At 35.6% G+C, this 16,499-nt stretch overlaps 2 protein-coding genes across 5 annotated transcripts; one reads left to right on the forward strand and one right to left on the reverse strand.

Moving 5' to 3' along the window:
* Positions 1–1,612: 1,612 nt before the first annotated feature.
* LOC112558401 (ras suppressor protein 1-like) lies at positions 1,613–10,767 on the reverse strand. The gene is made up of 9 exons (XM_025228893.1): positions 10,539–10,767; positions 9,316–9,366; positions 8,101–8,168; positions 7,300–7,352; positions 6,724–6,842; positions 6,217–6,299; positions 5,164–5,278; positions 4,526–4,658; positions 1,613–3,858 (listed from the first exon to the last, which is right to left on the reverse strand). Exons 1-9 carry the CDS (start codon positions 10,645–10,647, stop codon positions 3,771–3,773), a joined length of 819 nt encoding a protein of 272 aa, XP_025084678.1. The 5' UTR covers positions 10,648–10,767; the 3' UTR covers positions 1,613–3,770.
* LOC112558400 (probable cytosolic iron-sulfur protein assembly protein CIAO1 homolog) lies at positions 10,758–15,565 on the forward strand. 4 transcript variants are annotated; one of them, XM_025228890.1, is made up of 5 exons: positions 10,758–10,828; positions 11,575–11,662; positions 13,013–13,407; positions 13,624–13,748; positions 14,354–15,565. In XM_025228890.1, exons 3-5 carry the CDS (start codon positions 13,014–13,016, stop codon positions 14,837–14,839), a joined length of 1,005 nt encoding a protein of 334 aa, XP_025084675.1. In that variant the 5' UTR covers positions 10,758–10,828; positions 11,575–11,662; position 13,013; the 3' UTR covers positions 14,840–15,565. The 4 variants fall into 4 exon arrangements, with proteins under 4 accessions (XP_025084675.1, XP_025084674.1, XP_025084677.1 ...); XM_025228889.1 differs by lacking the exon at positions 10,758–10,828 and adding an exon at positions 10,867–10,998; XM_025228892.1 differs by lacking the exon at positions 10,758–10,828 and adding an exon at positions 11,135–11,153.
* The last annotated feature ends 934 nt before the right edge of the window (positions 15,566–16,499 follow it).

Genomic DNA, 16,499 nt, shown 5'->3' on the forward strand with positions numbered 1-16,499 from the left:
TGTCTTAAAATTGTATCAACTCATAGATAAACCAAATCCGATGCAGCCCTATAAAAAAAAAAAAAAAAAGACAAAAATTATCGAGAATGCAGATGCCTGACAAACTAAAGCTGAGTCTAGCTTGTCACCTGCCAAACATCTTCCATACTCATGAAGATGTATCACAACCGTTATTTCCTGTAAGCAAAGGTTCTTTAGGCGCCGTGACAGACCGTTTACATACCACGTATGTAGCTTCCAGAGCTTTGTTACTTTTTAGCTCTGATCCGATCTCTTCTTACACTAAAAATATTTTCTGTGTGTATGCTTGCGACAGAAGGGAAGTATTCAATCGTTTATTTCATAGAATGTTCAAAAGTTGTTGAAACTTGTAAGGTAAAATAGAACAAGAGATCCAGATGTGTTCAAGATGCTGCACTAAGTCTGGGTGCGTATATGCCTGCCTGCACGTGCGTGGTATGCGAGTGCTCGCGCGCGTAGGTAGCGTTGGTGTGATGCCGTGTGCAGGTGTCGTAAAGGTGCCACTATTGTAATGCTCAGTTACTCAGAGAACAAGCTGACACCATCCATTAGCCAGAAAAACTTCATCAGCAGCGGTTCGTGGCTCGCACTGTAAACCGACCCCCACTTCCCGTCTTCCACCCGTCCTCACCCCCTCCTCGACTCACGCACGTTGTAATACCTGTCTATTCCCTTCCCCAATACTCTCACACGTTCGCTTCTACTCCCACACAATCGCATCCCCTCTGCCAGCTCTTGTTTCCATGGTAGTAGTGCTTTGCACAAAGCCGTTGTTTTGGTTAAGTGGTGCTGGACTGACTACAACTTGGAATGATTGAAACTACTGGGAACTCACTTTACTAATCTTTCTGGAAGCTTCCTGCCTCGGGCACTAGTGAAAATTAACATGGTTACAATCATATGTTTATATTTCAGGGAAAGTTCTTCAGCATAAAATGTGGCTCTCTGATAATGCGTAGAACTAAATTAGGAGGTATTTCTCAGTCTGAGGAAATGCACAAATTTATCATGAAGCTCCTATACTCTGGTATGAGAGGAACATATTGTATTAACCATCAGACAAGATTTTTTCTCTAAAATGCCTCTATAGTCATAAAAATCATCTGTCCTAATGTGATCAAGCTCAGAAACATGGATATGAACACCTATAAATATACCTTTGTACATTTCTATACAATACGAGTATGATTTCCAGTGGCTAGAGATGATGATACAATCATTGTCATTTCTTGATATTACAGAGGAAAGACAGTGAACCCTAATGCTACAAGATGTCGCAGGTACAAATATTCACAATGATGACAGAATGTAGTATACCCAAGAATACACAGATGTCACATTTGGCTTAACTAACAATAAAATAGTGACATAACATGTTACAATAACCACACAAATATTTACAAATGTTGATGATCATGTAATGAAGATAATATGCTTGAGCATTTCAGCTTGAAATAAAAAAATATTAAACTAAGTAGGGCTTAAAATAGTGATATTGTGAACAATTATGAAATGTGTCCGTTGGAACACTCACTTGCATATCTATTCATTCTATGTGCATAACCTTTCGTCTACAACAAAATTCCTGTTAAAATTATAGTACAAGAAGTTTATTAAGATACTATGTTATAATTATACACATAAATATTTTCATACCATTTTGTTTGGTTAACATAAAAAAGTAATACACTATAGATTAACAGTTGTATATTCAGGCATAGAAGTCTGTTGACTCATAAAGTATTTCAAACAGTAGCATGAACAGTATCAGCAAGTGCTTATATCATGTCCTCCTCTTGACAAAAAGAAATGCATCTGCATATTTTTTTGTAATATTCTGTTAGAGAAGCACAGGGCTCTGGTTGTTTATGATCAACTCGCCGCATCATGATAAATGGTCAGTGACTAGCAGGCTGTTCCAAGCATGCAAAAGCTACTGCCTGCGGTCAGGATCATCCACAGCTCCAGAATTGTGATAAATAACCATCAACAAGTGTACTAGAGCTCAACTCTATTCCAACATCTTCATATACTGCACTATACTGTAATAGTAGATGGTAGAAACTTTACTTCATCAAAGATGAGGTAACATATTTACTTGCAGGCCTTCAAAATATTAATTGGTCAGTGACAGAATTTAAAAGCAATAGCAAACTTATGAAACAGAATAAGTCCTGCAAATGCTGAACTTGGTCATGTAATACTTAATTTTGAAATCAAAGTCAAATGTCTTTTCCAAATGCTTGAAAATAACAGCATTAGGACATTTCATCTGCGTGGTGACTGTCATTGATGCAAAGACAAAATAGTCCATGTGATAAAAAAAATTTTAAATCTAACTGCTTTAAAAGACCACCTTTAAAGATTTACTTTAGAAAATGTCTTTAGATGTACACCATAGTTGTAGCACTCTCTTTCACTTTGATGCAACTCTATCACAAACACTTTATCATATGTTGAGATATTGCACTAGATATAAATACTATTTACATTCAGCTCATATATAAAAAGACCATACTAAGAAGTCTATTACATTACAAATTTATGCGGGATAAATGCAAACAATATTCTGAGAATTAAAAGGTCAGATCTAGAGAACTATATTCCAATTCTATATATGTCAACAGACAAATCACATGTAGAGAAGTCTAATGAAATTAGAGTCACAGAAGAAGTCAAAGTTAAATAAGCATGTTCCTTGATCTGAAACCCAAGAGCTGTTACATCTAGTTACATGTCTAGCATCTAGTACTATCAAAAAAAAATCCTATAACAACGATGACATCATCACAATCTTAAAAGTATGGTTATGGCTGTATGTTTCTCTTTCCATGTGTGTATGTAAATGTAACAGTGCACGAATGTATCTATACACATATCAACCCTCTTACTATCCCCTATTACTATCCCCACTGTTCTTTTAATACTTTAGCTAATTGTATGAGAAACTACTGAATAGTCCTGGTGCTTTGTGATATCCTACATCCATAACCACATTTTTATGCCATACTATCAAATGTTAGCATCTAAATTCCCTTTGTGCTTATTCAAGCCTAACAGTACAGACCATATTTCTCTTTTTATATTCTGCAAAAGTGGGTGTAAGTGGATAATATTTATTGACTACAGTACTATACCCTCCCTTTTCATAAAATCATTGCATCTACTACACTGTAGTTTGCAGATGATTTCTTTATGGTATGAAATCCACCAACGATAATCTGGCTCTATGAAGAAATGAGGCATTTTCTCAGCAGACATGCTGAAACTTTGTTTTAAAAAACCATGCATGAGTCTCTGCATGCATTATCATTTGTACCTGCAAAATTATTACACGATCTACAAAGCAGTATTTTTTTTATTGAAAGCTTTGTTTTTTTCTAATAATCTGATATTATTTTCCTCTTTGATCTAGGACTATACGTAAATGAACAAAACCTTTGTTTCTTTTTTTGTGTGTGTGTGTTACCCTCGTCAATAAAGAGTTGTCATGTGGAAAAAAAATCTATAAAGCATTAATACAAAATGGACAGAAGCACCACTCAAAGAATGAGCATTAGCACCAACGTATGATGAAATACGGCAAAGTGTGCTTCAAAAGCACATATACATATCAAGTGTGGTTTGAAATTCTACATCATTAGGTCAAGCCTATAGACTAGCTCTTGTCAATGAATGGCACCATAATGGTTCTTGTTGAGTGAATAAGGGCACATAACTTTGAAACATCAAACCAGTTGTCCTGAAATTTATTTACAGATTCGGCTAATCTTCCTTGACTTGTCATTTGTCTTTGGTGGGAGTGCTGCATTTGCAGTAATATGACGCCCATACAGACTGAAAGTAACAAAAGAAGGTTTTAAAGTTGTGCACACAAGTTCATAAAAAATCACACCCACACAATCCAAACAAACAAACAAAAACTAAATCAATAAAACTTTAAACACACTTTTATTTGAAATGTGCTAAAATAGATAGAATGATTTTTTTTCTTCAGGTCTCAGGATTTTCTTTAATACACATAACTTAAAATAAAAAAAAAATTGGAGTGTTCCAAGTTGCAAGAGTGTCCCATTACACGTTTATATTTTAAGTTAGATTTTTTAAAGAAAATCCCAAGATAGAAGAAAAAAATTATTTCATCCTTTCCAGTACATTTCAAATAAAAGTGTGCTTTAAAATTTTTTTTTATTTATTTATTTTCAACTTGTTAATCTTTATGAATTTCATTGATTTTTTTTTTTTATTTCCTTTGTGACTTTATTCCTTTCTTATAGGCTGAATTACCTACCTTCCCTAATTTGGCCTGTAAATTTTTGTGCAAATAATTTTTTTTTTATTTTACTATTTGTGGACTGTTGGAAATGATTTAATATTGTATTGTCATTGGAAATAAGTAACTGGTGAAAATTTCTGACACCTAGGACAATGGAAAGTGGGTGAAAAATCATGCAGTGAGTTAAATAAAAGTATGTAATAACAATAATTGAAAGAGTTGCCTTACAATTTGTATGTGTCAGAGCGGATATAGTCAAAGACATGGGAGATGCCCACTTGGAACTGATCAGCAATTGGAGCTACCCAGGGATTATTGTCTGCTTTGAAAACCTGCTTTGTACCGACAAGGTCCAGATTGCCTGTAAAAGAGCATGTATGTGTATTTTTCGACATGCAAACACAAATTTATGAATAAATTTTCTAATTGTACATGCAAAACAAATCAGTTGGAGTGATGCTGAATACAGCTAAAAACCTTTATATAATATATGCTCAAATTACAATGTGTAACACAGACTGATTTATGTTTTATGCTAAGCCAGCAACTAAGGCTATATTAAAGAAATTAATCCAATCCAATAGGCGGGTGCTATATACAGAGAATAAGCAGTGAGCCTAAGATGAGTTTTTGAACCCAGATTTCCCCCTTCCACCTCTCCATCAATCCTGAATGCAGATTTCAGTCACCTGTCAATGGTTTTTCAGTTATCACAATCAGATGGTGGGCTTAAACTAAGGTTATGACTATGCACTCACACACATATAATGACATCCACAAAAAAGTACAAAGTTCAGGAAAGCTGTGTTGATAGAAACAATCGCATATAAAATGTTATACCAAAACATCATAGAGGAATCACTGACCCAGCTCAGGAGGGAGAACAGTCAGTCTGTTGCCCTGAATGTGCAGCTCTCTTAGTCGAACCAGTTCTCCTACATCCTTAGGAAGAGCCACAAGGTCATTTTCACGGAAACACAGCTGCAAGGCAAAAGAAAACCATCTTATCTGCTCAGGTTTGCCTAGCAGCATTGAGTTACAATAAAGTAAACAGCTGAATGGCTAACAGAGAAATCGGATCATAAAGGCACGTGAGAGCTATGTGCCTCGAGCAATGCTTCTATATGGACACCAAAAAAGGTGGCAACAAAGCTGGAGAGTAGCTCCAAACTTTGATTACACACAGGAATTCCACGGCTTCTAAGTCAAGTGCCTGAAGGCTATACAACTAATTAGATCGAAATGTTCAAAGTGAAATGACTGAATCAGTTACTGCAAAGAAAATGTTAAAGTTTCTTCAAGAATGTAGGTTTCTAAAATATAATATTTATTTTGTCAAGCATCTAAATAAATTTAATAAAATGACACATTAACATTTTTGTCTAAAATATATTCCAATACATGTCAACATACAACGCATACATAAAACAATTGTCACTTAAATATTATCTTAAAGGAACAGGCAAATGAGCTTACTGAAATGGGCTTAAATGATAGATACCAACATTTTTAATAATATGTGATTGCAGTATCTGGTTGCAAAGGAATCAATTAATTGTGTGTGTTTATGTACTTTTTCACCAAAAAAAATGAATTCATATGGCCAAAGCAGAGGTGAAAAAATATAAAAACGTTGGTCTCTACCTTTCCCACAACAAATCTATCAAATATTGATGCATCAACTAAATTTTGACATAAAATATTAGAAACATAAGAGTACATTAAACTGAGCCACAAGCCAAATACCTTTCTTTCAGATTAACAGTGCCATTAGTTAATGCATCAAACTACACACAAAACACAACTAATAATTTATCACTCTTGTGCTTGTTTTTAGACATATATATATATAATATGATATGCTAGGTTTTCATAATGCACTGGTGGGTGACATTATTAAAAAGCAGTGTTTTACTCACAATCTGCAGATTTTTCAAACGTCCTATTTCAGGAGGGATGTATTCAAAATCATTATCTCCCATGTAAAGGGCTCTAAGAGTGTCTGCACACCAAAAAAGATAAAAAGCAATAAAGTATTTGCTATGCTCATTTCTAATAATAAATGCAGTGAATTTTTGTGAAAAACAAGAAGGAACAGCTATCGATTTCAAAGAAGTATGCTCAATTGGCTGCAACTAAGGGATTCTGAAAGGTCATTCAGTGGAATATGAAACAAGAAGCAGGAAAAAACAGCTGCTTTAATTGCATGAAACATAAATTACTGATTCTTGAAATTAAGATTACAAAAGTGTGGCACTTTCATAAAAGGAACTTACATTGGATATGTTGTTTTGACTGTATGGAAAATGCGCTTTATGTGTAATTTTCTATGGTCTAAACACTCTTTTCTTCTTTCATGTGTAACACACAGTAAGCTGCATACACAGGCCTCTGCATGTTTTACATACAGCTCATGAACTCCTCACCTAAACAGAAGAAATTTGCTGGCAAACTATGTTCACTGAGGTTATTATAGGTGCAGTCCAAAACTTCAAGTTGTGGGCAGGCACCAAATCCACGTGGCAAACTGTTTAGACGGTTCATTCTGCAAAAGAAAATGTCAAAAAAAAAAACAGTTCTAGTGTTAATTCCTCTGTTTCTGTAAATGAAAATTTTTTGTAAATGCATAGATGCACATGTGTCTCCCATCTAAAGATGCATACACTTGCTAATATACACATACAGTTCTTCTAGGTCTCAATTTATTTTCCCAGTGGAAAATATTTTTGTATACACAAAAAGCCCAATATTTTCAAGAACACTTTTACCTCTAACACGATCCCTAATTAATTTAAATACTATTAACACTTTTAAGGATGATATACAATTTCCAGAAAGTGGTGAGAAAGAAGTTTTGAACAAGTTCATAGGTGATAAGGCAAAAGACCAGAAATAGAGATGTGTAAGAAATAAAAAAAAAAACAAACAACAAAAACAACCAGAAGTGCAACTTCACAAATGCTGTGTAACAACTCTAGAGTAAACAGTTTTAGAAAACTTACCCAACATTTAAAATTCTCAGTTTAGGCATAGAGCTGAGTGTAGTGGGCAACTCCTGCAGTCAAAACAAAAGCAAAAAAATGTAATTCTTATTTATAGTATGATGTAACTAAAGGGACTGTCCATTGTGGAAAGAGGAGTCAAGGGAGAAAAGAGTTTATACCAAAAAAAAAGAATTCCCACTCTGCAGCACCTGCAAGGCAACAATTAATAAAGCAGTCAGAATCTCTGTATCAAGGCAGTAACAAACAAAAATTTGGTGATATGCATGCATAGCTGTGAAGTACAAGTGGGTCTGCCCACCCTGCTGCTGCCCAGCAGAAATGGGTCCCTGCATTATGAGGGAAGGGAGAGTTAAAATGTGACAGTGAAATTCACAAGTGCCCAAAATGATGAATGCCCATGCTTTTAAAAAACAAAAAAAAAAAACAGCTATGTCATTCTGACAGCTCTCTGCCAAAGACAATGGAGTAACAATGGTTTTCAAAGAACATTTAATCAACGGTAAAGGAAAGAGATAAAATCCCATTCATTGTATTACACTGATAGATTTACTAATGATCACTAAACTGGGGAAAAATCTTGTGCCCATCCAGTTTCTTTAGTAGGTGTCTCCTCTTGGTTGTTTTACATTAGTGAACTGCATTAATGTCAGAGCAAAATCGATGAATTGCTCTCAAAGTAATTAAATAAGCCTCATTTTGATATATTAAGCATGAGCACTGACAAATGCTTATCTCACACAGAAAACAAATGTAAGAGTTTTTTTTTTGGTTTGCTTTGTAATTATTGTGTTCTCCTACCTCAAGAACATTGTTAAAAAGGTTGAGGATTTCCAGATTGAGAAAATTCGCCACACTGGCAGGAAGACCTGAATAATAAAGCAGATATGCACAAGCATGTGAAAGTGCATCCATATATGCTCATATGCACACACACACATACACAGGCATACATCATAAACACTTTTTCTCTCTCCCCCTATTCCCTTGTCTAGAAATGCATTATAGAGAACAAGTGGGGATGGGATTTGTAAGTTGTACAGCATGAGAAAGCAAAGGGCCAATCTAACAATCAAAATATGTGGGAGTCAAGTTTGTTACTGCTCTTTTAAGCATGAAGTGGAAAACAGACAGTAAACACATCAGTAATAGAAAAAGTCAATCTTTCTTTATTTTCTGATTATTTGGTGAACGAACTACTCAGGATTATGCAAGTCTATTTTGTACCCAAAATCATGTTGAGTATTTTTCACCCCATTTTCAGATTCCAGAAGAAACCAATATAGATCTGAAAAAACATCTGCTTGGTGATCCCATGAAAAATCGATCTTTTAGCTTTCTACCAAAATCACACAGATTTGTGCATATGCACACACTTGCAATCTCAGAATCTTCTAAATAAATAATATTTAAAATATCATGCTTCATAAAATCCTGGGGAAACAACCTCCTAAGAACTTGAAATGATGCCATGGATGATGTCCCTTGAGAGAGATCTTGCAGATATTGTGAAAATGCATTATTTTTGCTTCACCACCTCCCACCCAAATTCATGAAACAACTAAATGCTAAAAATATATACTTTCTGAGGTTCTGAGGAAATTAGCTTATTTCATATACCATAAAACTGTGGACAGGTAGCTAACACACCTTTCGTAATAAACCAACCAACCAAATAATGGCAAATATATGCATCCTTTCAAAGAATGCTCGCTTGCCCCTAAAGTAATGCTCACAGTATCATCATTGAATGTTAATTAATCAAGTTGTTGGTTTAGATCTTTAAAAAAAAAAGTATGCAATAGTATGTAGCCTATTTGTTTTTAAAAAGAGATTTGCTTTTGCGGATAGTTTAAATGAAATGAATGATGCCATATCTTGACCCAATGAAGATGTATTCAATGGCATAATCTACCAAAATCTACATCAAATGATAAATGGAACACACATCTTTGTATTTCAAGTGGCAGAAATGGTATACCATGTGATGAATGATCTTAACAAAACATTACTTACTTGCTATTTTGTTATGACACAGTGTCAGTCGAGTCAGGTGTTTCAAATCCACTGGAAAATAAGATATTTCTGTAATGTTTGTCACTTCCAAAATTTACAAACCTTATGAAGCTTCAGTATAAAATTTGTGAATAAATTCACCAGGGCTTCTGCTAAGGCTAAATTCTTTGGGGTCCCAGGGACCCCTTCTTCAGATTTTTAAGGGGTCCCTGTTCTTCGCCCAACTTTGGAGGGGACCCCATTGACGAAAATTGAAGGGGTCCTCCGAACTTTTAATGCGTACTGTACGCAATTTTTTGCGTAAGCAGAAGCCCTGAATTCACTCTTGTAAAACATGTCATTATATATAGTGTAGATCTACTTGTTAACCAATTTTGAGTTTGTGATTTTCTATCTTCAGATTGTCTGAATTCAGATTAAACTCAACAAAATGAAACAAGATATTAAATGCATTTATGTGGAAGGATCATAAAAATGACAAAATCTGAACATGCTGTTTTGTCACTCCTGTCAATAGACATGGCAATACACGAAGATTAAGCTGGTAAAGTTATTTGTTTATCATTGTACTATTGTTTAATGGGAAAAAAGCAAATCACCCAAGCAGTGCTAATATTCTAACAAGCTCTGTCATTTTTGGATACCGGTAACAGGTGGTATGATGGAGAAATAGTTTGAAGTCTCATCATGCAGAAATGTACATAAAGCAGGTAAGACTAAGAGAGCTCCAAATTATGAAACAACACTTTGCAAAAAGGTCTGGGTCTGAAAACATAAAGGAATTAACGTCGGAGGTCTTGTCACATTAAGACACATTGCAATTAAGTTGATATTTTGTCATAACTAGTTATTAAATACTGTTATTGTTAGTGACAAATTTGTACTTGTTTGTTGACACTGGGAATCAATATTAACACACATAAGCTGGTGTGTTTTTTTCTGCAGCTAGTTGATAAAACTCACAATATGATCTCATAATGTGGAGTCAATATATATTAGGATTTAAAAACCTTTAGCATATTTTGGATGGTAAACAATGATTATTCATCGCTATTATTGCTCCCTATTATTCCTCATATTGCAATAATATTTATTGATGTCAGTGGTCAAGTACAAAACTTTACCCACACTAGTGTACTTGAAATTAAACTTCATAAGAATTGTAACATTATTTGCCTATCACAAAATCTTTACTGTCAAAACTTAAAAGTTTAGTGACTTACTCAGTCCTGGTACCTCTACCATGTTGACTATGCCCCGATCGCCAAGATCAAGCTCAGGATTATTTGAATCTCGGCACTCATCAACAACCTTCTTCAGTTTTCCTGCCATGATCGAATGTAAACTGACAGTAGCTAGCAAAAATAATCAACAGATTAAAGTCATAGAACAGACGATGCTTTCCTTCTATGGACACCAAGTTCCCCGGAAGTTGTTCCTACTTGCACCCATTCCACAAAGTGTACATCCGCACACAAGCGCTAACCATCATTCATATATTATTTTTCTCAAGGTATGTATGTGGTAGAGTTAGCCATAAAACTTAATAATTAAATATTTGACGTTGTTCAAAGCTTAAAGATCTATTTCAGTTGTTGGGGTAAGGGCTGCTTGAATATTCATGCGCAGTGTTGACGTTTTGTGACAGTGTCCAGTGTTCGCGCTGGTATCAAAAGCATTCCAGTAAGTTATATAAGACACGCAGTCCTTGTGTTGCTGTCAGCTTAAAATAACTTGCCTTTCTTCGTCCTAAAATATTTTGATAGGAATGTAGATATATTCATACGACGGATGTTGGACCACGTGCTCTAAATACCTTAGGTGTGTCAAAAGCCAAGGTGAAGGTTGACCCAGAAACATTAGTGTACGAGCGCTCTCCCAATTAACAGGACTTATACAAATTCGCTATGTATTTGTTTTTAATTTGAGTAATACAAACTACATTTGATACTAGACATATTCGGAACTGAAGGCGTCTATTTTTGTGCTTAGGTATGTGCATGTCGATATTGCGTTTGTGGGTGATGACAATCAGTAATTGATTTGTGTTTCTGATTCACAAAATAATTAACAAAATCCTTGAGGTGCAGACAGATAAAGTGATTACTCTAATTACCAGCGTACATTTTTGCGGTTATCACACTGGATATTGTACAAAATGCATATTGAGGTGTTTCAAATCAATTAAATTCATTTTCATTTTGTTGAGTGGCAATCCATTCTTTTTATTTGACCTCACTTGTTCTTTTTTTTTTTCAGTCACTTCTGATACAGGTAGAAGACAGTTTTGCACAGCTCCCGATTCACTCATTGCAGTCTTCTGTTATCCAGCACAAGTTTATCTGCGGTAAGCCAAAAAAAAAAAAAAAAAAAACACACACACAAAAACTCAGAAAGAATCTCATCATATTATTTAGACAGTAGGTTTGGATTTACAACAAATTTGACTGGAGGGAACCAGCAGCAAAGGGTACACTTAACTTACATATTGGTTGTCGTGCAGGACAGATCTATAAAATAAGCAGGGTGGTGTTTGTATTCTAAAAGTTGTGGCGTACAGTTGGAATCCAGTGTTATTTTACTGCATGTTGATGTTAAGGTTGGATAATGATTTGTGTGTTCTTGTCAGAGATAAAATGTTTAGAAAGAAGCTGCTGTAGTAGATTACAAAAAGAAAGCAAATTTGGTGCATGATGTTTTACTCCCAAAGGAACTTATTTTGAATGAAAGTGCAACAAGATCATTTAATTTCTTGAGTACTGAGATTGCACATGTCTGAGTTATACACGGAACTTAGGTGTCTAGCATGACCGGAGTGATCAGAGAGAAGTGGAGGAATAGATTGAACAGGAAGTGAGGGGCATGGAATTGTGTGTCTAATAAGGTGATTGGGATATTTTAGTCTTTTTGCATTATTAAAATTAGGCCTGAGCTTTGACTAAAATTTGAAGATCCTTTAGCTATTGATGCATCACACCTGGCCCTATCCTGTCAAATTTGTTCCGTGGATTTTATCAGGTCTGTATAGTATAGTGTTGTGCAAACAAAGAAAACAATAAGTAAAGTAAAATGTTAACTCAAGTCAGAGTCAAATGAATTTTTATAAGGCAGAAAAATAACAGCTGGAAAATGAAGCATATATGAGACAAGGTGTTTGCAGTTTTGTGTTGTTTGTGGTGGAAATTGTGAGTTTGTACTATATTCGTGTCAGTTAACACATCCACTCACCTAGGCATAGATTGCCATGCTCTAGACACCATCAACTATTTGTGCTCACTGCTTCTGCAGTTTATGGGTTAGGAAACTTAACCTATTCCATTTTACTGTTCAGTGATTGCCAAACAAAGGACTTTAATTTATTCTGGCTTCTGTAAGAGAAGTATTTTCACGTGTGTCCATATCTAAATTTGTTAGTTTTCATGTCAGAAGCGTATCACACTTCAAAAGTAGTACAGTTTTGTCTTAAATGAGAGACTTCAAAGTGAATTAAAAATTTTGTACATTTGTAAAGGCAGATTTTATGTTTAGATGCATGCTTGTAAATTTAGACTTATTGTAAATCCAGGTTCTCAGTTTCAGAGCTATGATGAAAGTTGCTTTGATAGTGATAAAGACTTGATAGTATTTATGTCCCGCTTTATGTATTCTTATGAATACCGGTGAATGTTCTTCCATCGTTTTTGATGATTTTTTTCAGGATGATGGAAATAAAAGAGGTGTGTTCACTGCCAGGTCATGAAGAGGTTGCTTGGGGAGTTGCCTGGAATCCTTCTGGAACACTCTTAGCGTCAGCAGGCAGCGACAAGGTTGTTCGCATTTGGGCACAAGAAGGCGACAAATGGGTTTGCAAGTCAGTATTAGCTGATGCACATGCGCGTACGGTCCGTGCTGTTTGCTGGTCTCCATGTGGTAATTACTTAGCCAGTGCCAGCTTTGATGCCACAACATCTATTTGGAGCAGAAAAGGTGGGGAGTTTGAGTGCATTGCAACACTTGAAGGTCATGAAAACGAGGTCAAGAGTGTATCCTGGTCAAGTTCTGGAAGTCTCCTGGCCACTTGCAGTCGAGACAAAAGTGTCTGGATTTGGGAAGGTGAATAGAGAATGATTCACAAAGCAGTAATGATTGGCATTGTAAATTTTGTATGTATTTATCCTTTACAAGGGGCTGTTATGTGCTGGGCATTGTATAATAAATTTTGGTAATTGATTTTTTTTCTTCAAGGGAAACAAATTTATTAAAATAGTAAATAGCTTTTATTTTCATTCCCTTTGATGATCTGTGGATTTTTATGTCTGTTTTATGCAGTGAATGACACAGAAGAATATGAATGTGCAAGTGTTTTATCAGCCCATGTGCAGGATGTCAAGCAAGTGCGATGGCACCCAACCAAGGAATTGTTAGCTTCATGCAGTTATGATGACACAATCAAGGTAAACACAATGGAAGTCATAGGAGAGCAATTTTTGGGCATATCTTATTGTGTGATAATGCTGACAGAAAAGTGTTGCATTAAGTGTTTCCTTTGTGTAACAATAAGCAATCATTGGCAGTTTCTGTTGTGGTTTGTTTCTTCTGGCTATCCTTTCTCCCCATTTCCTATTCAGGCTTCTGCCATTGCAAGGGGGCTTTCTTCTCTCCCCAACTCCCAACTTTTATTTTGCTGTTGATGCCTAAAATTATTTTATTCTTTGAAGAGAAGTGTAGATCCTTTAGAAGCATGTCATCTGTTAGGCTTTAGTTTTGTGTTTTGTGTTTGTCAGTGCTCAGCCAACATAACTGTTCCAAAGTTAGTCACTGGGCACATTTCTGAATCCCTGCATGCACCATCCAAAACAGTTTTTTCTGTGTCTGCTATATATTCTGACACATTGCTGCATATTTTTTAGTATTTTAGTCAGTTAGGAATACTTTTAACAGTGCGTATGAATCAGATTAAGTTTGCCAACTGTGATTGCTGTGGTCTTGCAAGTTTTGTCTGGAAAACAAAGTATTTTTAGAGGTCATGCAGACTAAGTGTGCGCTTTTATGTTTTCAGATGTTTAAGGAAGATAATGATGACTGGTGCTGCTTTACAACATTGAAATCACACACTTCAACGGTGTGGAGCATAGCCTTTGACAAGACAGGTAGTCGGTTAGCTTCATGTTCAGATGACAAAACTGTGAAGATTTGGCAGGAGTATCTCCCAGGTAACCCAGAGGGTATTGCTACCAAAGATAATGAACCAGTGTGGAAGTGTGTGTGCACTTTGGGTGGCTATCATAACAGAGCTATATATGCCATTGATTGGAATCACAGGACAGGAGACATTGTCACAGCTGATGGTGACAATTATATTCGAATATTTCGTGAAAATGAATGCTCGGATAAAAATGCACCCACTTTTGACTTGGTGGCATCTGTGAGACAGGCACACACCCAAGATGTTAATTCTGTCTCTTGGAACCCTGTAGCAGATCTCTTGGCCTCTTGTAGTGATGATGGAAGCGTAAAGATCTGGAGGATTGTCACAACACAGTGAACAGTTTGCTGCGGGAGAGAATTTCTCAGGAGATCCAGCTCCCTGGTTAGACGATATTTAATATTTCTAAGAGACTGGACGTAATGAAAGCTATCAAATTCTATTTCAATCCGTTAAATTGTGCATCCATTGAGATCATTGGAAGAGTAAAAATTTGTATTTGTGATAGCCAGAATGTGACAATGTTATCATTTTTTTTATGCAGCTTTTGTGAATTTGATAGGAATAAACCACTGTAATGAAAAAGCATGTAAAGAGCATGTCAAAATGAGAACTGCAGTTTCATTAACATTATATTCTACTTATCTTTAAACAGGAATGCTGTCTTTTGGGTTGATTGGGTAGAGCTTTCATGAAACGATGTGGTGAAAGGAGATTAATATCAAACCAAATCTGTTGCTAATAGTAATTTTGTGTTATGGCTTGTTAAGCTTTTTCTTTATATAGATTTTTAAAGATTTAAAAAAAGGAATTTGCCTCAGAGTTGTTTTTTTCCCAAAGAAAAGAACATGAAAGTTTTCCAAGAGGGTCTGTTCTCTGCAAAATTTCATGTAAACGGAACATTTTTGTTTGTTTTGTTTGGGGTTTGTTTTGGTTTGGGTTTTTTTTTTTTGCAAGTGTTTGAGACATTTGTGCATGATATACCTAGCTGATTTGCATAACTTACATGGTGTATCATTAATGCATGTGTAAGAGGCATGTAAATAAAGTTATTTTTGCTACATAGTCTAGCGTTTTTGTCTAGAAAATGATAGAAATCAGTTGTAATGTAAAGAAACATTCCCATTAGTTGAAAGGTATAGAGCTTCACATTGAAAATTTTACTAGAAACAATATTAGTGGGGATTGGTTTCAAGACAAAGCACATCCCATAAAAAGATGCAGAAAGTTATTATTTACCTCAATATAGAGCTTTCCTAAGGTAACAAGTCTACACTAGTGTACATGGTTACATAATATTCCCATGTGACAGAGTTAAAATGGCCACAGAATACTGCCACGGGACTGGAGAGCCAACTACTGGAGTCCGACATAAGGTCGTCTATATTAAGGGGCACAACTCCACACGATAAAATACTTGTACGAAACTGCTTGTTATCTCTCTTAGAGCTTCGCTATCGACTGGCAGCTTTAGAAACTGGTACAGTAAAGATCCAAGGATACCCTGAATAAAGACCCTTTATCCCACTGACATAAAATAGCCAGCTACAGGCAACTTTCCATTTTTGTAAATTAATGTTTTGGTTAGTCGTTTGTATATTGTAAATTTCTGACATCCAACTTAGTCGATGGAAGGGGCGGGAGGTGAGAGGGGAGGACAATTTAAAAAGAAATTCTTAATATCAATAGCACTTCTGCTGAGGTCTTTTAACAAAGTTAGTGATTTAAAAAAAATGTAGGGTGGGGATCTCCCTTTGTGCAAGTGAGATTACAGGAAATTTCGAGCACCAGTCATGAAAATCGTTTTGCGTCTCAAAAGTGTCAAAAATGCGTCGCCGCGATTCAGGTCACAGGTCACAAGTTACAGCTCGACAGCAGACGACCATAACATGCAGGTCGATGTTTTGAAGGAATTTCCAAGATACATAAGGAGGGCCAAAGTCTGAACAATTTTTTTCTATTAACAGAAAAAAAAATCATCGTAAATGTTAGAAATATC

The sequence above is a fragment of the Pomacea canaliculata genome, linkage group LG2 (assembly GCF_003073045.1).
Source record: "Pomacea canaliculata isolate SZHN2017 linkage group LG2, ASM307304v1, whole genome shotgun sequence".
NCBI lineage: Eukaryota > Metazoa > Mollusca > Gastropoda > Architaenioglossa > Ampullariidae > Pomacea > Pomacea canaliculata.